The sequence below is a fragment of the Hypomesus transpacificus genome, chromosome 6 (genome assembly GCF_021917145.1).
Source record: "Hypomesus transpacificus isolate Combined female chromosome 6, fHypTra1, whole genome shotgun sequence".
NCBI lineage: Eukaryota > Metazoa > Chordata > Actinopteri > Osmeriformes > Osmeridae > Hypomesus > Hypomesus transpacificus.
Window position 1 is genome coordinate 14,347,700 of NC_061065.1, and position 18,105 is coordinate 14,365,804.

At 50.2% G+C, this 18,105-nt stretch overlaps 2 protein-coding genes across 7 annotated transcripts in view; one reads left to right on the plus strand and one right to left on the minus strand.

Annotated features, from left to right (window-relative positions):
* efr3bb (EFR3 homolog Bb (S. cerevisiae)) overlaps positions 1-15,048 on the minus strand; it is a 21,504-nt gene extending 6,456 nt beyond the window's left edge. Inside the window, exons 1-8 of one of the 6 annotated variants that reach the window (XM_047021510.1) lie at positions 14,094-14,476; positions 13,769-13,857; positions 8,205-8,281; positions 6,510-6,637; positions 5,264-5,414; positions 3,623-3,744; positions 3,330-3,479; positions 740-874 (exon numbers count right to left, since the gene is read on the minus strand). In XM_047021510.1, the coding sequence (XP_046877466.1) occupies positions 740-874; positions 3,330-3,479; positions 3,623-3,744; positions 5,264-5,414; positions 6,510-6,637; positions 8,205-8,281; positions 13,769-13,853 (848 nt within the window). In that variant the 5' untranslated portion in view covers positions 13,854-13,857; positions 14,094-14,476. Of the gene's footprint in view, positions 1-739; positions 875-3,329; positions 3,480-3,622; positions 3,745-5,263; positions 5,415-6,509; positions 6,638-8,204; positions 8,282-12,170; positions 12,350-12,406; positions 12,819-13,768; positions 14,478-14,960 lie in introns of those variants that run through there. The other 5 variants (XM_047021513.1, XM_047021509.1, XM_047021508.1 and 2 more) reach the window with 5 other exon arrangements.
* The window catches only part of si:dkey-206f10.1 (adenylate cyclase type 8), a 14,804-nt gene continuing 11,739 nt past the window's right edge, over positions 15,041-18,105 (plus strand). The window contains exon 1 of the mRNA XM_047021507.1: positions 15,041-15,126. The gene's annotated coding sequence lies outside the window, so the exon portion shown is untranslated. The remainder of the gene's footprint in view (positions 15,127-18,105) is intronic.

The window sequence follows — 18,105 nt, forward strand, 5'->3', positions numbered from 1 at the left end:
GAACACACAGGAAGAAGATAGAGGGGCGAGAGAGAGAGAGAGAGAGAGAGAGAGAGAGAGAGAGAGAGAGAGAGAGAGAGAGAGAGAGAGAGAGAGACGAACAGCACAATGTCGGGAAGAAACAGCGATGGTTGATACAGACAGACAGAAAGAGAGGGAGAGAGAGAATGGGAGAGAGAGGGAGAGAGAGAATGGGAGAGATAGAGAGAGTAAAAAAAGAGAGATGGTCTCTCACACCACTGCAGACGTACTCGTAAAGGCGGAAGATAGAGGGAAGACTGAAAGTAAGAGAGAGAGATAGAGAGAGCGAGACAGAGGAGACAGATGGACCCAAGGACGCTCAATGACGCGGGGGCCTCGTCACAGCTGCGTCACACATACGGCACCGCCGAACAGCGCAGACACACACACGCACACAACACCAGGCAAGGGAGTGATTGACAGAAAGGGAGAGACACAGACTGTGAGAGGCAGACAGAGAGAGAGAGAGAGAGAGAGAGAGAGAGAGAGAGAGAGAGGCAGACACAGAGAGAAAAGAGAGAGAGAGAGAGAGAGAGAGAGAGAGAGAGAGAGAGAGAGACAGAGAGAGACAGTGAGAGGCAGACAGAGAGAGATAGAGAGAGAGAGAGAGACAGTGAGAGGCAGACAGAGAGAGAGAGAGAGAGAGAGAGATAGAGAGAGAGAGAGACAGTGAGATGGCACTGGACTAGCGGACGAGCGCGGAGTGACGGGGCCTCACATGAGGACGGGCGTGACTGCGTTCTTGATGTTGCCGTAGGCGGCGCGGCCCAGCAGCTCTCTGAAGCAGCGCTCCGTCAGCTCGGCCGGGCTCTCCTTCTCCTTCTCTGACGCCTGCAGGGGGGAGGGGGAGCGGCTGGGGGAGGGGGGAGAGGGAGGGGGAGAGGGGAGGGGGAGGGGTGGACATAGGGAGGGGAAAGAAGAGAGGGAGGGGTTGGAGGGGAGAAAGGGGCGGAGAGATTTTGATAGAAAGTGGAGGTGTGAGGAAAGAGGGAGGAGAAAAAGAGAGAGAGGTGGAGGACAAAAGAACGAGGGGAAAAGAAACAAAGAGGAATGAGACCGGGAGAGAGAGAGAGAGAGAGAGAGAGAGAGAGAGAGAGAGAGAGAGAGAGAGAGAGAGAGAGAGAGGAGAGAGAGAGAGAGAGAGAGAGAGAGAGAGAGAGAGAGAGAGAGAGAGAGAGAGAGAGTAGCAGATAGGGAATATAAGAGACAGGGGGAAGAGAGACAGAGAGGGAGGGAGGGGGTCAAATATTGAATTGAACAAAAACAAAACGCGTTTACAAGATCTGAACCCAGACACAAGCGCCAGGCTGATGGTTCCTTGCAGACTTGTCGCTTACAGGGCGTCCTACCATCACAGCATGTCTGCAGCCCATGCTGCATGGACATGTGAGGTGGAATGGAAATGAGTCATTTTAGTCCTTTTTTGTAGTTATAAATATCATGTCGGCCTTCTAAAGAGTTCCAAAGGGCTTTGGTTCAGGCGGAAAGGCGGGCATCTCTCTCACGACACACACACACACACACACACACACTCACACACCAGGCTTTCTTTGGTCTCATACATAGTTAAAGTGTTGGCATTCGCGCCACAGTGCCATTAGCTGTGCCTGGCAGGTGGTCCTCCAGATCCATCATTTATGAACCACGCACCGCCCCACAGGAAGTGCTCGTGTCACATCCCGTATCTGGACTGCCTCCTCACACAAGCGCATCGACAGTCTGCTCACAGACAACGTGTGACACACAGCATCTCCAGTGGGGCCCGTGAGCCTGGTGGGGTTTTCCGTCTGACTGGAATGGTCACAGCTGGTTAATGAGCTCAGCCGCGTTGGCTACAAGTTTTGGGTTGGGGCTAAAAAACCCTACGGGGGGGGATAGCTCTCCAGGAACAGAGTTGCCCTGTGTGTTTGGAGTCTACCTCCTGTGGCTCGAGGAGAACAATGTGGGTTTCCAACCCCATCCCAACATCACCAGAGGAGGGTGTCAAGGGTACAGCTCAGTGGTTAGGGCATTGGGTAAAATTGTCTGCTCAATCCATACTTACATTAACGTGCAAGGCATGAATGAGTCCGAAACTAGACTTTCATAATATACTGGAGGACAAAGGGAAATGATGAACTCGAGTCTTTATTCTGGCAGCTTCCTTGTGTGCTGCTAGCGTGGCCTAGTAGGAGTGAGCCCAGTCATGTGAGAGCCTGGGCGTTTGATCTCTGTCGCCTCCATGCTAGCCCAGGCCCCATTGGTGGTTTGTGTGGCTGGGCCTGATTGGACAAGCGACAGGGGAGCACAGCAAGACCTAACGCTGCTATTCTGAGGGATGGAGAAAGAGAGATGGAGGGAGAGAGAGAGAGAGAGACGGAGAGAGAGAGAGAGAGAGAGAGAGAGAGAGAGAGAGAGAGAGAGAGAGAGAGAGAGAGAGAGAGAGAGAGAGGGAGAGAGGGACGTGCAGGGACTTGAGGGGAAAGGGAGATGGGGATGGACAGAGATGAGGAGAAGCCATGGAGAGACAGAGGAAGAGACAGAGAGAGGGACCGGGTCTCTCTCCGTCAGCTCTCCCTCTCTCCATCGCCTCAGCCGCTCTTTCCATCAGACAGCTCTCTCTCCCTCCCTCCCTCCCTCCCTCCCTCAGCATTGACGTCAGTGTGGTCCAGAGCAGGTGGAAACTTGCCCAGAGTGGCGCAGGCTCTGCGTTATCCCCTCCTCTCTGAACTCGTTTTTTGCTCGTATCCACTTAAAAGGTTTTTCCGTCGGTTTCTCTCTCTCCATTTGTTCCCCTCTCCCTCTCTCATTCTCTCTCAGCCTCAATATTTCAATCCATGTTTCCCTATTTCTCTCAGTTGTTCTCTCTCTTTCTTTCTCCCTACCTCTCTCTCTCTGTTTCTCTCTCTCCCTCTGTCTCTCTGTTTCTCTCTCTCCCTCTCTCTCTCTGTTTCTCTCTCTCCCTCTCTCTCTCCCTCATCTTTCCCACTGTCTGTCTCTCTGTCTCTCTCCATCTTTCTCTCTCTCTATCCCTCTCTCTCTCCATCTTTCCCTCTCTCTCTCTGTCTCTCTTGTCCTTGAATGCGCCGCGTGTGGAAGCGCGCTGCAGGGTAGCCGTCACTCAACTTGGACAGCATATGACACAGATTAATGTGGGTGTGGGTGACAGCTGGCGGACCACGTCAGAACACGCACACACACAACCTGACCGAAACCAACACACACGCGCACACTTCAGTCTATCACGAGGCAACCTATGGCGCTCGGACGACCAAGCCCCGTTTCTGGAACAAGCATGCCCCCTCCACCTCCTCCCCCCCCCCCCTCACCTCTCGGTGCCTTGTCGGCTGTGCAGGTTGAAGAGCAGGGAGGGGACGATCTTGTCCATGTGCTGGGGGTCCCAGATGTTGGCCTGCAGCTCGTCGTTGACCGTCTTCCTCACCACGCCCTGCAGGCCCTTGATGCCCGCCATGCGGATGCTGCGACACAGCCCAGACCACACGTCAGGCCCTCACGGGGACGCGGAGCGTCACGGAGCTAGCCTCCATGCCCCTCCGCATGTTTCTGTGTGTGTGTGTGTGTGTGTGCGTGTGGGGGGGGGGGTGACGGGGGGGTCACTTACTCGGTGCGGATGTCGGGGTCCTCGTAGCTGGAGTGGCACATCTCGCTGAAGCGCGACACGAAGAAGTCGTAGCTGCGGTGGTAGGAGGGCGTGTCCTCCTCGATGTTGGCAAACTTCACAAACTGGAGAGAAAGAGAGAGAGAGAGAGAGAGAGAGAGAGAGAGAGAGAGAGAGAGAGAGAGAGAGAGAGAGAGAGAGAGAGAGAGAGAGACAATGAGATTTGTTAATCTCAATCTCAACAAGTAAAAAAAATACACCGAACTAACACAACAAAACAAAACAAGAGAAAGGAGATAAATGTCTCAATAAGACCGAACAGGCGAGCAACGCAATAAGCCCGTGACTCAAGGCACTGGCTAACCAATGAGGGCGTTAGAAGGAGACGATCGAATACATCAGCCTGACGACTCATCTGGAATGTTTTCATTCATTAATCCCAATTAAAAGAGGAAAATACGGAGTGATTAAAGCATCACACTGGGGGGACTTCCCATGGCTGAAATGTCAGCCATTTTTAGACTTTAATGCCATGACATTTGAGCAGCACACTAAACTCTCCAATTAACACCAGAAAAACAAGCTGCTTCCTGGGAACCGGCAAGAGAACACTTCCTGGAACCCACCTGACTGATGAATATTCAATTAGAAGGCCAATTAAACCCATTCTCATTGGCAAACTAAGACGCAGAGACCAGAATTGGCAAGCAAGTTCACTATGCTCTCTGTGAAAGGGTTACTTGCTGCCATTCTATTTATTGTTCTGTTGAAAGGGCGCGCTTGCTAGGACATTTACATACGCTTTGCTTTTCTTATGACAGAAAAATATATCTAAACAGTGGGAGAGAAAAACGGAAGAAGCCTTAAGTAGGTCAAAGTAAATACTAATCTGAGGCATCGATGCTGAGGTGTAAACTTCATCTCCAACCGGACAAGGCCCTCAGCTAACACCACTGCTCGGTGGTGTAGCTTAGCTGGGTGCCATCGAGCTCTGAATCATTTAGGGCCTCAATGACACCGAGTGAGGCTGGCTGGTGACGTGGTGAGAGGAGCTCTCTCTCTGTCTCTCTCTGTCTCTCTCTGTCTCTCTCTGTCTCTCTCTGTCTCTCTCTGTCTCTCTCTGTCTCTCTCAGTCTCTCTCTGTCTCTTTCTGTCTCTCTCAGTCTCTCTCAGTCTCTCTCTGTCTCTTTCTGTCTCTCTCAGTCTCTCTCAGTCTCTCTCAGTCTCTCTCTGTCTCTCTCTGTCTCTCTCTGTCTCTCTCTGTCTCTCTCTGTCTTTCTCTCACTCCCTCTCTCTCTCACTCCCTCTCTCTCTCCTCTGATTAGTGACTCAGTGTGGGGACAGATGTGTGGCCTGCTGTTCGCAGACACACACACACACGTATAGAGCAGGAGGGAGTATGCATGTGTGCTCTGTAATGTCTGGTATTACTACAGAGAGAGTTGCCAGAGAGGATTGTGGGTAATCTGGTTTCCTTGACACTTCCTGTACATGCTGATGTCACTGATAACAGCTGGCCTCCTCTCGAGCACACACAAACACACACAAACACAAACACAAAACACCCTCTTTCACGCTCCCTCTTTCACCCTCCCCTCTCCCTCTCCTCCACCTTGCCCTTCCTCCTCCTCCTCCTCTACTCACAGAGTGCGTTCCCAGGATCTGCAGGTTGGGTTTGTCAGACTCCAGCAGCTTGCGCACCATCTTCAGGAAGCTCTCCACAAACAGGTTGATGCTCTGGCAGTGGCACGCCATCAGCAGCTGGTCCAGCGCCTCCATGGCGATGCACACATACCTGGGGGAGGGGGGGGGGGGGGAGAGGGAGGGGCCTGTTTAGAGCCTGATGTGTGCTGCTTAGAACCTGCTTTGTACTGCTTGGAACCTTATGTGTACAGCTTAGAAACCTGCTACGTACTGGTTCGTACCAGCTGTGTACTGGTTAGAACCTAATATCAAGTAAACCAAGTACTGCATGCAACCATGTTCTGACACAGTGGATTAATACGTTTGAATCATTGACTGCATATGTCATATATATAACTAAGTTGATCTGATTTGAGCAGAGCTCAAGCTGAAGTTGTGCAGTGCAGTGCTGTGCTGTGCAGTGCTGTGTTGTACAGTGTTGTGCAGTGCAGTGCTGTGCAGTGCAGTGCAGTGCTGTGCAGTGCTGTGTTGTACTGTGCAGTGCTGTGCAGTGCTGTATTGTGCAGTGCTGTGTTGTGCTGTGTTGTGTTGTGCTGTGCAGTGGTGTGCATGCTGTGTTGTGTTGTGCTGTGCTGTGCTGTGTTGTGCAGTGTTGTGTTGTGCAGTGCTGTGTTTTGCAGTGCTGTGCTGTGCTGTGCTGTGCTGTGTTGTGCTGTGCAGTGTTGTGTTGTGGTGTGTTGTGCTGTGCAGTGCTGTGTTGTGCAGCACCGTGCTGAGTTGTGCTGTGCAGTGCAGTGCAGTGCAGTGCTGTGTTGTGCTGTGTAGTGCAGTGCAGTGCTGTGCAGTGCTGTGTTGTACTGTGCAGTGCTGTGCAGTGCTGTATTGTGCAGTGCTGTGTTGTGCTGTGTTGTGTTGTGCTGTGCAGTGGTGTGCATGCTGTGTTGTGTTGTGCTGTGCTGTGCTGTGTTGTGCAGTGTTGTGTTGTGCAGTGCTGTGTTTTGCAGTGCTGTGCTGTGCTGTGCTGTGTTGTGCTGTGCAGTGTTGTGTTGTGGTGTGTTGTGCTGTGCAGTGCTGTGTTGTGCAGCACCGTGCTGAGTTGTGCTGTGCAGTGCAGTGCAGTGCTGTGTTGTGCTGTGTGGTGCTGTGCAGTGCTGTGTTGTGCAGTGCTGTGCTGTGCTGTGTTGTGCAGTGCTGTGCTGTGTTGTGTTGTGTTGTGTTGTGTTGTGTTGTGCTGTGCAGTGCTGACCCGTAGCGGTGTCGGGCCACGTCCCTGGATAGCCTCTCTGACAGGTAGGCCCCGATACGGTCCAGCTTCTCTGGCGCTGACAGGGCGTAGAACGTCAGCTTCTCCATGTTGGCCTTCACCAGCCCGTCCTGAGGGGGGGGGGGAGGAGAGAGAGAGAGAGAGAGAGAGAGAGAGAGAGAGAGAGAGAGAGAGAGAGGTGACACCACTCCTTTCGGAAGCACGATTTTACAGACAACAACAAAAAAAACGAAAACAAAACACCCATTTCGACCATCGCCCACTTCTGCGGGACACGCTCCCAACTTCTCTTTGTAGCCAGAGCACATCCAGGGCCTCCACTGAGCGGGGTCGTTCAGTCTCCTTCCCTCCCCGTTGACCCACTTCCTGCTGCGCCGCGGCGCTAAAAGCATCCAGACCGGCTCCACAGGGACCCTTCTAGGTCCGGCCACGTCCGCTCAAACAGCTCTCCTGACCAGCAGGCAGAGGAACTGAGGAAACGGGAAGGGCTTTTTGGTTGTGGTTGCGTCCTGTATACAGTGGAGATTAGGAGGACCTAATAATCTTTCAGAGGAGCGCACAGCCCGGCGTCGGTCTGTCAGCACGAGACAAACGGCCAGCTCAGGCAGGATAAACATGTTAGCAGCACTTAGGCTTGCTATTCTGGGTGGCTTCTGATTGAATATTATCGGAGGGCTCTGTGATATGGTTTCGACTCGACCGCATTATCTGTCACGCACGCACGCGCATGCAGCATCTGTACGGCACCAGAGCGCTAACACACACCATTCCCCCCCCCCCCCCGAGCCCGAGGAGAATTGTATCCCCCCAGGTTATTCCCGGGATAATAGGACTGGGTTAGTTACAGACTCTGGGTCAAGAAGGTGGGGTCCCAAATTAGAAGCAAGACCAGTTTCAGGGGGCGGAGTGCGCACGCTCACACACTCACACACACACACACATTTGATCAAAAGAGGTCTGTGTTCTTGGCGTCCCAAATCAGAGGCAGTGCTGGAAACAGATCTGACAGGTAGACTGGTCTATGTCTGCCCGGCCAGCAGGTGAACACGAGTCTTCTGAGAAAGCCCATCCCCATCCACCTCACCGTTTCTTCATTGAGGAAGATGCTTTTATCCAATGTGAACACTGCGAGTGCAGCAGAAGATCATGGATCAGATGTGCACGGTTAGAAACAGTCTTTCGGTGGTCAGAATCAAGGAATGGTGAAGCACATCTCAGCTACCAGGCATGGTGAACAAAAGAATGATCCTACAGTGCTACAATAACATCTCACTTCCTGTATTGGACAATAAACTATGCTGTTGACTCTTCTTCGAGATAACAGCCGGGGCTGTTTGAGACGGGGAGAGCAGATATCCACAAATGGAAATTTCCCCTCCCTTCACTATGTTTCCTTGATCATTTCCTTGACGTTGACAAACTGCAGGGGGCTGCTTTTCTGGTTCGTTGAAGAGGCGGGAACTGAACAATGATAGAACGTTGAAACGAGAAGGTGGGTGCAGCTGTGCGACTCCACACATTTAGCGTCTCGAGTCGTGTGTCAGGAATGGCAGTCATCCTTATGACTCGTCACAGAGTATTTGTAACTAGTTTGTGAGCACTGCAAGGCCCTTTGCGACACAGGACGTGGCGAGCATGGCTAAAGGAAGCAGGGTGAGATGAGCGTGTGACACTCACCTCCGGGTCTTCTGGGAAGATGTTGTCCACCAGCCTCTTGTAGCGAGGCCTGAGGGCCCCACAGCAGCCACACACCCCTGGAGGGAGGGAGGGAGGGGTTAGCAGTGGAGTCATCTGATTTGAAACAGACATGATACTAAAGATATGGGACAGGCAACTGTCCCAGGTCCATGTTTCCAGAACACGGAGCCAGTGTTGGGACTGGAGCCAGCAGCTCGACAGAACACCTTGCACTGGGGCCATCTGTCTGTCTGGCACAGTGGGGGAGTCAGAAACATAAAAACCATCAGTCACATGGTGTCATCAACCCAACAGAGTTGAGAGATTAAAACAGTTTGGAGACCTACTGTGCTACTGACGAGAGCAAGGACTCGAAGGGCAACAGGATAATGAGAGAGTGTGACAGAGAGAGTGTGACAGAGAGAGAGAGAGAGAGAGAGAGAGAGAGAGAGAGAGAGAGAGAGAGAGAGAGAGAGAGAGAGAGAGAGAGAGAGAGAGAGAGAGAGAGAGAGGGGGAGTGAGTTAGAGATGTTCTTGTCCAATCCCTATTCTTTAATTCACACAATATCTAGCTGAGAAATAGATGCCTTTGTTCAAAGACCGGTCATAGGGGTCAAAAATCTGAAGAATGTGTATGCCCAAACACACTACACGCACACAGCTATCCACACAAACAGCCACAACACACACACACACACAATTAAGGACCTTGAGCTACTGTAAATGGTGGAACACAGTGAGTTGTATGACTTTGCGGAGTAAAGAAACCTGCTAGCAGTGGGAGTAGGAGGAGCCGGAAGCTGATTGGCTGCAGAAACTCAGCAGTGATGAGTCATAAGGGACACTGGGAGAGTGAGGAAAATGGATAAGAATCCCAAAAACTACAGAAAAGAACTCCACTGACCCGGATTTGGGAAACAGCTGTGCACACACACACACACACGCTGGCAGCAACCTTAACTGGGGACGACCAGTACAGGTGGTAATGAATTTTTTAATAGTTGAGAATTTGAGTCACTGTCATTTAAGTGATACACTCGTGTGTGTGTGTGTGTGTGTGTGTGTGTGTGTGTGTGTGTGTGTGTGTGTGTGTGTGTAAAGTTGTCTCCGATCTAAACTCCAGTGTGTGGGGGCTTTACTCCTGATACTGGCCGTGTTCAGCAGGCCGGCGCTATCTGGGCTCAGCTATACTTAGCCTTCCTCCTCCTCCATCACTTCAAACGCTAATGAGTCTTCTCCTGCTCCCCCTCCCTCCCTCCCTCCCTAATCTCCCCCCCCCCCTCCCCCCTCCCTCTCTCTCTCCCTCCCTCCGTGTCTTTGCTCTAGGCCCGGGTGTAGGAGTCACAACTGAATTATTGACAATGCAAAGGGTTCACTGGCAAGAAGAGAGGGGGGAGGGGGAGAGGACGGGGGGGAGAGAGGAGATGAGGGGGAAGGGGGGAGGGGAGAAGGGAGAAAGACGGGGAGGAAGGGGGACTGTAGAAAGCACGGGAGCGGGGGGGGGGGGGGGGGGTTGGGGGGGGGGGGGGGGGGTTGGGGGGGGGACTAGGGTCCAGGCTGCATGTGTGAGTCACCAGCCAGTGCTACATACCACAGCTCCAGGGAAGACCAGGAACACTGGGTGGTGGTGGGGCTCTCTCACGCACACACACACACACACACACGTACACACACTAACGGTACGGTGGCAGGCAGGGGCTGGGTATTAGGATGGGGGGGGGGGGGGGGAGGGACATTTGGGTGGAAGGTGGCAGTTTCAGATGACAGTGGGCTGTGATAGCGAGGCACAGCCAGGGGCTGGAGACCGTCCACCCACCCTCCACGGTAAACAGCTCTGCTCGCTGCAGCGCGCCATCTTACTCATCTCACCCACTCGCTCAGGAGCGCACACGAGGATAAAGCGAGGGCAGTCGGCGACTGCACGCGATATAAGCGTGTATACGCTTCTTAACCATGGCGACGACACTGGTTGTGAGGTCGTGGTTCTGAGGGTGAGGTATTAGACAGCCCCAGCTCGTTAGCTACACACATCCCGCAACAAACCTCCTGCTCACTGACAACAAGGCAACTCTCTGAAATATGACGACTCAGGGAACAACTACACAACCCAGAATCCCCTAGGGGGCTTCCTGTTCTCCTGGCCTGCGCTGTGAGCCACTGCCCTTTGGCCCCTACAGGATGACACTCAAGAGATGATTGGGCAACCCACTCCACTTCTGCCTCGGGGAGTCCATTACAGGAGTGTCACGGGGGTTGGGTGACCTTTCCCCTCTGCGAGGTGTTGGGAAGCAGATCGAGGGCTGTGGTTAGCGTTGGCCCAGGGCGGCGGGCTGCGTTAGCTCACGTGTGTGGGCCTCGTGGGGGTTTTGGAGGAGGAACAGAGCGTCTCTGGGACGGCAGGTGCTGATAGGACAGTGGGAGATGAGGCCCTTCTGCCTGCGATGCTCCCCGCCTGCTTTGTATGTGTGTACAAGTGGGAATGTGTGTGTGCGTGTGTGTGGCTGACATGACGTCTGTATGCAGGCTGTGGACAACCCCGGGCAAAGGCCAATCGCTCCTTTTATATAACTCTGTTCAAGACTCTTTCTGCAACCCCCTGACACACACAAGCTCTCTCTCTCACACACACACACACACACACACAACCACACACGCAGGCGGATAGACATACACGCGCGCGTGCGCACACACAAACACACACAAGGGGTAATAGCCGGGGCGGGAAATATGGTGAGGCTGAGATGACAGCCCCACACAACACAAACCAACACGTACGCACACACACGCGCACACACACACGCTCGTACACCCATGCGCACACAAACGCACCTGTGCTGGTAAATTGCTTGCTCTGTGTTCATCACGACTGAAGCGCAGCGTGGTGATGCCCTTCAGGGCTGTTACATAACAGAGAGAGGCTGCTCGGCTTTCCGCTATTTTCACATCGACGGAGGGGGAAAGACCAGACATGACTAGGTCTCCCAAGCCCCACGAGGACGCAGTAACACGCCATCAAACAGCTACTATGCGAGTCGTCCCTGGGGTGTTTAGACAGAGGAGAGGACTTGACATGAGAGGAGAGAGGAGAGGACTTGACATGAGAGGAGAGAGGAGAGGACTTGACATGAGAGAGGAGAGAGGAGAGGACTTGACATGAGAGAGGAGAGAAGTGAGAGGAGAGGACTCCTATCGGTTTAGAACATGAGCTGAGATAGTGTAACGTCGTCCGCTCACGCTGACACAGAAACATGAACTCTGGTCGCAAGTCACCTGCAGGGCCTGACAGCCAACACCACACACCACACACACACACACACACACACACACACACACACACACACACACACACACACACATCAATGCCATTAACGAAACACAGCAAGAAAACACATAGCCTGTCTTGCCCACTTCACAACACTGCATTGACTTGTTCTGAGGGACAGCACATTGTGATATCGGCTCGATACACATTGAAACCCAAACAAACAAACAACTGGTCAATACCCATCAGAGGATGACCTGTGACCCAGAGGGAGAGAGATACTGTATGCGCAGACCTACGGTACCTCAGCTAGACCACAGCTCAACCCCAGCAGTAGAACACCACTGAGCAGTCTGCTCTGAATAGGCGACATCAGCTCGGTGGATTTTGTCTTTCTTCGGTATCTTACACAGAGTGAACTCCAACGTGTGTCCATTTAACACCAGGAGTGTTCGTGAGGATGAGATCCGACCTAAACACTCAACAAACAACGTAAACATTCCTGGCTGTCCAGTGCACACACACAATAGTCAGTTGGTATGCAGTGGGTTCCTGATGACGCTACCTCAACGCTGTCAGAAGCTAGCCATACAGGTCCTGGGATATATTATGTATCACCCAGTGACGACTCGCCTAGTCAGATATCCACTAGCCCCACACCATACACAGCAAAGAATACACCAAGAAACGGTCCGTGTGTTTACCAAATATGAACATGTCAAGCGGGGGGTGGGAACTCCTCGGTACAGTATCACAGTGCTGGGTCAAATCTTCATGCGTCCAAGTCTCCCTCTGTTCCTGTACAGCACAGGGCTGGATAACTGTCTGTCCCAACCAACACTGTGCAAGCAATGTGGAGAATGAAGGCAAACTGGCTCCACAGTGGATACTGACACACACACACACACACGCACCAAGAAAGAAGAGCTGTCATTCTTACCGTACATTGATTGAGGTGTTGTGGAAGTCTTTCAATCTGTGCCTGCACCCTCACTGACGCAGTCCCCAGTTACCCATTCACACACACACCACACACACACACACACCTACAGCAGTAGGCAAAAAGCGAATGCACAAAACCCACAATCTCTAAGCCAGGACGAGAGACACACACCGTTCTACTCGGGCATTTACATCCACGCGCAGTGTTGTGGCTGCAGTGCCTTGCTCGCTGCGATCAAATAAATTAATAATAACAGCACACGCCCCCTCACACACACACGTGCCACTTCACACACACACACACACACACAGACACAAGCTGACAGACAGCGTCATAGAGGACCGTGCTGCCGTGATGACCTTGGGTTTTCCAGTTCTCCCCCTCAGTCTCGGGAGGCTAGCGCCGATTTCACACACTGACGCACACGCACGCACACACACATACCCCTCTCCTCCAATCACCACTCACACACAGCCACAGAGAGAGAGAGAGAGAGAGAGAGAGAGAGAGAGAGAGAGAGAGAGAGAGAGAGAGAGAGAGAGAGAGAGGAACGTGCTCTCGTGCACCATAGAGGTAGTGAAGGAGAAGTCCTTCCACCCTCATGTTTTCCCCCCTCCTTTCTCTCCTCTTTCTCTGGTCGGTCTTTCCATTTCTTCATCTGCTTTCCCACTGTCCGCCTCCCTCTCGCCCTCTCTGTTCTCATCTCTTCCACTTTAATAAACCCCCCCCGACGTTTCCTTTTTCCCCATCTCTGTGTCGACAGGAGTCGTGCCTCCCGGGTTCTCTGCTTGTCCGTGACAGACTCACATCTACCACAGGCAAGGCTTGGTGACAGATCAGACTGTCCTCTACGACAGTGGGTGAACAGCTCTTGGATTGGGGAGAAGTGGAACAATTGCACTACCCTCTCAAGACAGAAACAAGCACCGGTTTGGTTCACATGCCATTCAAAAAACCTATACTACACTCGCTTTCAGAGCCTAAAGAAGAGCAATATCCAAACAGGTTTTTGAACGTTATGTGAAATTAAGCAACACTTTAGAGCATGGATTAAAAAAACACATTCTGGACAGACTTGAGAGGCATAACATTTGAATGTGAATAAAGCCTGTACAACTCCAACGATGCACCTGAGAAACAAGGACAATACGGAAAACAACAAACCACAAAGGAGGCTTTCTTTCCAACGACAACAGATCTCTGTGCTCAACTTGAGGGGGTGAGAAAAAGAGAGAGGGAGAGAAGAGAGAGAGAGAGAGAGAGAGAGAGAGAGAGAGAGAGAGAGAGAGAGAGAGAGAGAGAGAGAGAGAGAGAGAGAGAGAGAGGAAAAGGGGGGGTAGGAGGGATGGCACCTCTTACCCTTGCCTACGCGGTGATCCAGGAGGGTACGGCAGTCCACTGCCAGCCTCCGAGAGCTCTGGACTTCAGACACGGGCAGAGGCATGATGGGCATGCGCACACACACCAGCTCACGCAGGGTTACACACACACTTATTCGATCACACACACAGGCAAGTCTCCGCAACAAAACAGAAACACACACACAGATACGCTTGCACATATACAGACACATAAACTAGCCTACAGTGTGTAAAGTTACAAACAAAATGATCTGCCTACAGATTAAAAAGTCTACGATGACTCAGACAATAATCTCTGGTAACCTACACACACACACCTCTTGAGTCTAGGCTATCTCTTAACCTAAACAGACAACAGCCTTATACTAACTCAACCAAATCCTTGCTTGATTTACTGTACGCATAACTCAGGCTACTCTACATACGAAAGGCATACAGAACTTCAACAAAACACCGCTCGAAACCCTCTGCCAGACCAGACTGCACTCCAACCAAACAAACTAGTGTCAAGAACGTCACACAAACACACTCACACCAACCCTGCATGCCCTGGCCAAGTGTAAGTCCTTCTTCTGGGTCTCTGTCTCTAAGTGGCTCGTCAGCTAGCAGAGAAGCTAACGGAGGAAACAGCCCGAACTTGCATTGACTATGAGATTAGCGATTAGACTTCTATTGAGGCTCTGCCTGCCTCTCTCTCTCTCTCTCGCTCACTCATTAATAAACATCGACCACTACAATGGGTCTCACTATCCACCCTGTGTCTCTGAGAGAAAAGGGGGGAGAGACAGAGAAGAGAGAGAGAGAGAGAGAGAGAGAGAGAGAGAGAGAGAGAGAGAGAGAGAGAGACATTCAGTTTCTTGGCTGAAGGGTTCAATGAGTTCAATCACAAGCAGATGCATACACTATGGAAACGAGACACACCAAGACACACACAGGTCCAGAAGACACACACATTAAAAACACACACATTCTCTATCTCTCTCTCTCTCTCTCGTACATATAGAACTAGAGAAACACACACCTCTTACATAAGGGAGCTTGTGTGTGATTCACTATGGATTTTGATTAGACAGCTCAGGCCTACTTTGCCAGATCAGCACTTCTGCCTGGATATGCAGCCTGGGTAGAAAACACTGTGGTGCACAGTATCCATCATAGCACTTGTTAAGGAAATCATTTATATTGCCAACCTGTCATGATGTTCAATGCTCGTCAACAGATGTCCTTGCTCCACAGTCGGTGTGAGTTGTCCAGGCAGAGTGAATGAGGAAGACGGTTTCAGGGCTTGTCAACAACTGACAACCACAGGATATCGTTCCACCTGCGGGAAAATCCCACAATCATAGCTTGGTGACGGTAAAACACAATGATGAACTGTACTTGCCAGTGGTACTGTACTTGCCAGTGGTACTGTACTGGCAATATAGCTTTAGCTAGAACAAAATTAACCCACAGGCACAGCAGAATGTCTGTAACTAACGTTGTAGGTACTGTACTGTACTGTCGCCATCTAGCCTAGTATTTTGACATGTTGAATTTAATCAAAGCTATATTAGATACCTATACGCTGTATTCTTTATCGTTTCTGTTGCAGATGACATAGTGTGTGACGGGCGTTGACTGGCAAGCCAAGACTGTGACTAGCTGAATAGACTTTACTATACTGAAACCAGCTGTTTTGACACCAGAGCTAACTAGATAGCTATATACACTTGCTTTTCTTGCTTTTCAAGCAAGACGGCTCTTTAGCTGATTTGCTAGGGCAACGTTAGTGCTAGGCAAAATCAATTATCTGCTAGGTAACATCTGACATTTCATTCACTTTGCTTTGTAAAGCTTCCTAACTAGCTAGCTAGCACAACGAATGCTAGCTTGGGGAGCTAATAGCTAACTTGCCACCTAGACATCAGCAAGTTAGAAAGCTTGGGAGGCTGAGAAATAGTCTTACCATGATTTTAAGAAATTGGTGACATACTGTAGCAGCTTTTGCAACACCCAGATCCTCTTCAGATAAAACTATCGAAAAATGCCGGGTTTCCAAGCTTACAAGTAGCTAGCTAGAGTTATCTCCGCCAGCAAGATAGCTCGGTACTGAAATAACCTAGTAACCTAAAAGCCACAACTGCCTGAATTTTGCTTTATTCACACTGCACTGCCTCTCTCCTAGCAGTAGTAGCTAGCTCAGTGTATGGTATTGAGATTCCCTCAACAGCAGTTATACTTTCAAAAGCAATTTAATATGAACACAAACACATAGAAATGATATTATACTAATGTAATATTATAATGTATGTAATATGATCCAAATATTGTTGTGCATAACATTGTTGGTGCTATGAGGTTGACGCTAAGGCTCCCTTGCAGTACCACCATTTACCAGCTAGGGGCAGCAATGGTCTACATTACAGAGAAAGCATGTAAACGTCACGTCTGTGTCCATACCAATGACTGTAAAAATGTATCTGATATTTTGTCAATATATAATTTCAAATTAATATCAACTGTCAAGACAGCTGACTTTTCTTGTGCAGTTATAACATCAAATGAATGGCCAGTGTCCAGAAGGCTGACATTGTGTTCAAATATCCTGACAGGGTAGTAATACATATTATGCGTTGCTGTCATTCCTTACAGTCCGAATGACTGTAAGGATCAATACATATCCGTGATTTTAGAGACTTCTAAGCTATGGCATGAATAGCCTACTTGGCTTACTACTAGTTGGCTCTTAGCGCTTCTTAACCTCTAGGGTCCCTGAATCCATTATGCCCATGTATTTGTGTCCCCTGTTCTGTCAGTTCTCTTTATAGCCCACAGCTTAGCAAGATGACAGAAAGCAGTCCCCACCTGAACCGCCTACGATAGACTTACTGTGTGGGCTTGAGGTAACAATGCAAGTCAGTCAGGGCAATACAAATGCATGGCAATGCAACAGTGCTGGAACTTTCTGGGTTTTGTTGAATCAGTTGTATGGTGTTTATATGGACAGCAGAGGATTTAGGGATTGGTGGACTTTAAAGTGTAGTTGTAACTTTAAACCTTCAACTGCTTATGTATTTGTCTCTTTTTCCAAGGCTAACCTAACCTGAGCATGTGTGAATGTAAGTTTACTTCAGGACACTACCAGCAAACTCCTGGCATAGCCTCCTTCAACACCTATTGACCTGGATCTCTTTTTAAATACTCACTGTCTGTGTTTCAGAAATAGACCTCTCTTATCCTACATCCCTCGTAGGAAGAACTAAGTTCAGGCTACTTTGGTCTGTCTCGGCTTGGCCTGGCTTGTGCTGGACAACACTGGACCAGAGTCCTGGGTGTGGAAATGAGCTTGTTAGTGACCGGTGCAAATCTCGAAAGCGATTAGAACTCATGTAGCGTATAGCCTTCCAGAATCTACTTCCATCACCACATACTACAGACAGTTTATGTAAGCCCTCTTAAAGAATGACTAGATGACTTCCGATGGCTTTATAAACTTGATGAATGAAGACTTAGTGAAAATACCTTTTTTTATTTACGCATTCTTATTATTTTTTAAGTATGCACTACCAAAGATTTACATGTTACTAAAGAGTACACTATTTCATTAGACTAAACTGTTGAAGTAGCTGTCTTCATCATATTGTGTGAAGCTCAGCTCAATGAAAAACGTCAATTCTGCACATGGCAAAGCTATACACTGTGATGGTGTTTAGGACCTTAAGAGACAGTTCCATAAAAAAGACTGGATCTAGGCAAGCTCTGGGTTGGTTGGGGTGATAGAGTCATACTGAGGACACATTTGGGCTCATTAGGTTATGCCCCGGTCTCATGGGCTGTTCACAATTAGCAAACTGATTCTCTGAGGCTTTAACCAGCTTATAGCGCAAGAGCTAGGCTTTGCTGATGTTGGCGGTCCCTCCAACATCATTACTTCAGTCTTTCTCTCTGGACATTTCAAATGATGACAGGGGTTGGGCAGACACAGGAGGTGTTGCGGTTGTGAGGCACAACCAAGTGAGATCTTGGCTAATTTAGCGGCACCATACTTTCTGCGTCTCACTGCCAAATGGAAGTACCGTTTCAATATATGTCCACATAAAATGCAATTAGGATGTCTATTAATGAACATGTTGCCCACTTGTTGACATAGCTTAAGAGGCGATGACGTTGGCTTAGTGAGGCAGTGACAGTGGCTGCTGCTGACTAAGTAATCCTCTTTGGGCCTGTCACTCCTTCTGGGGCGTTTGCTCTGTTGAAAGCCCTTCCACACAGGTGATGGCGCTAGGCCAATAGGCTCCACCCACAAGTCCGAGTTGGAAACCTCAAACTAACCGTCTATATCTGATGTTATGA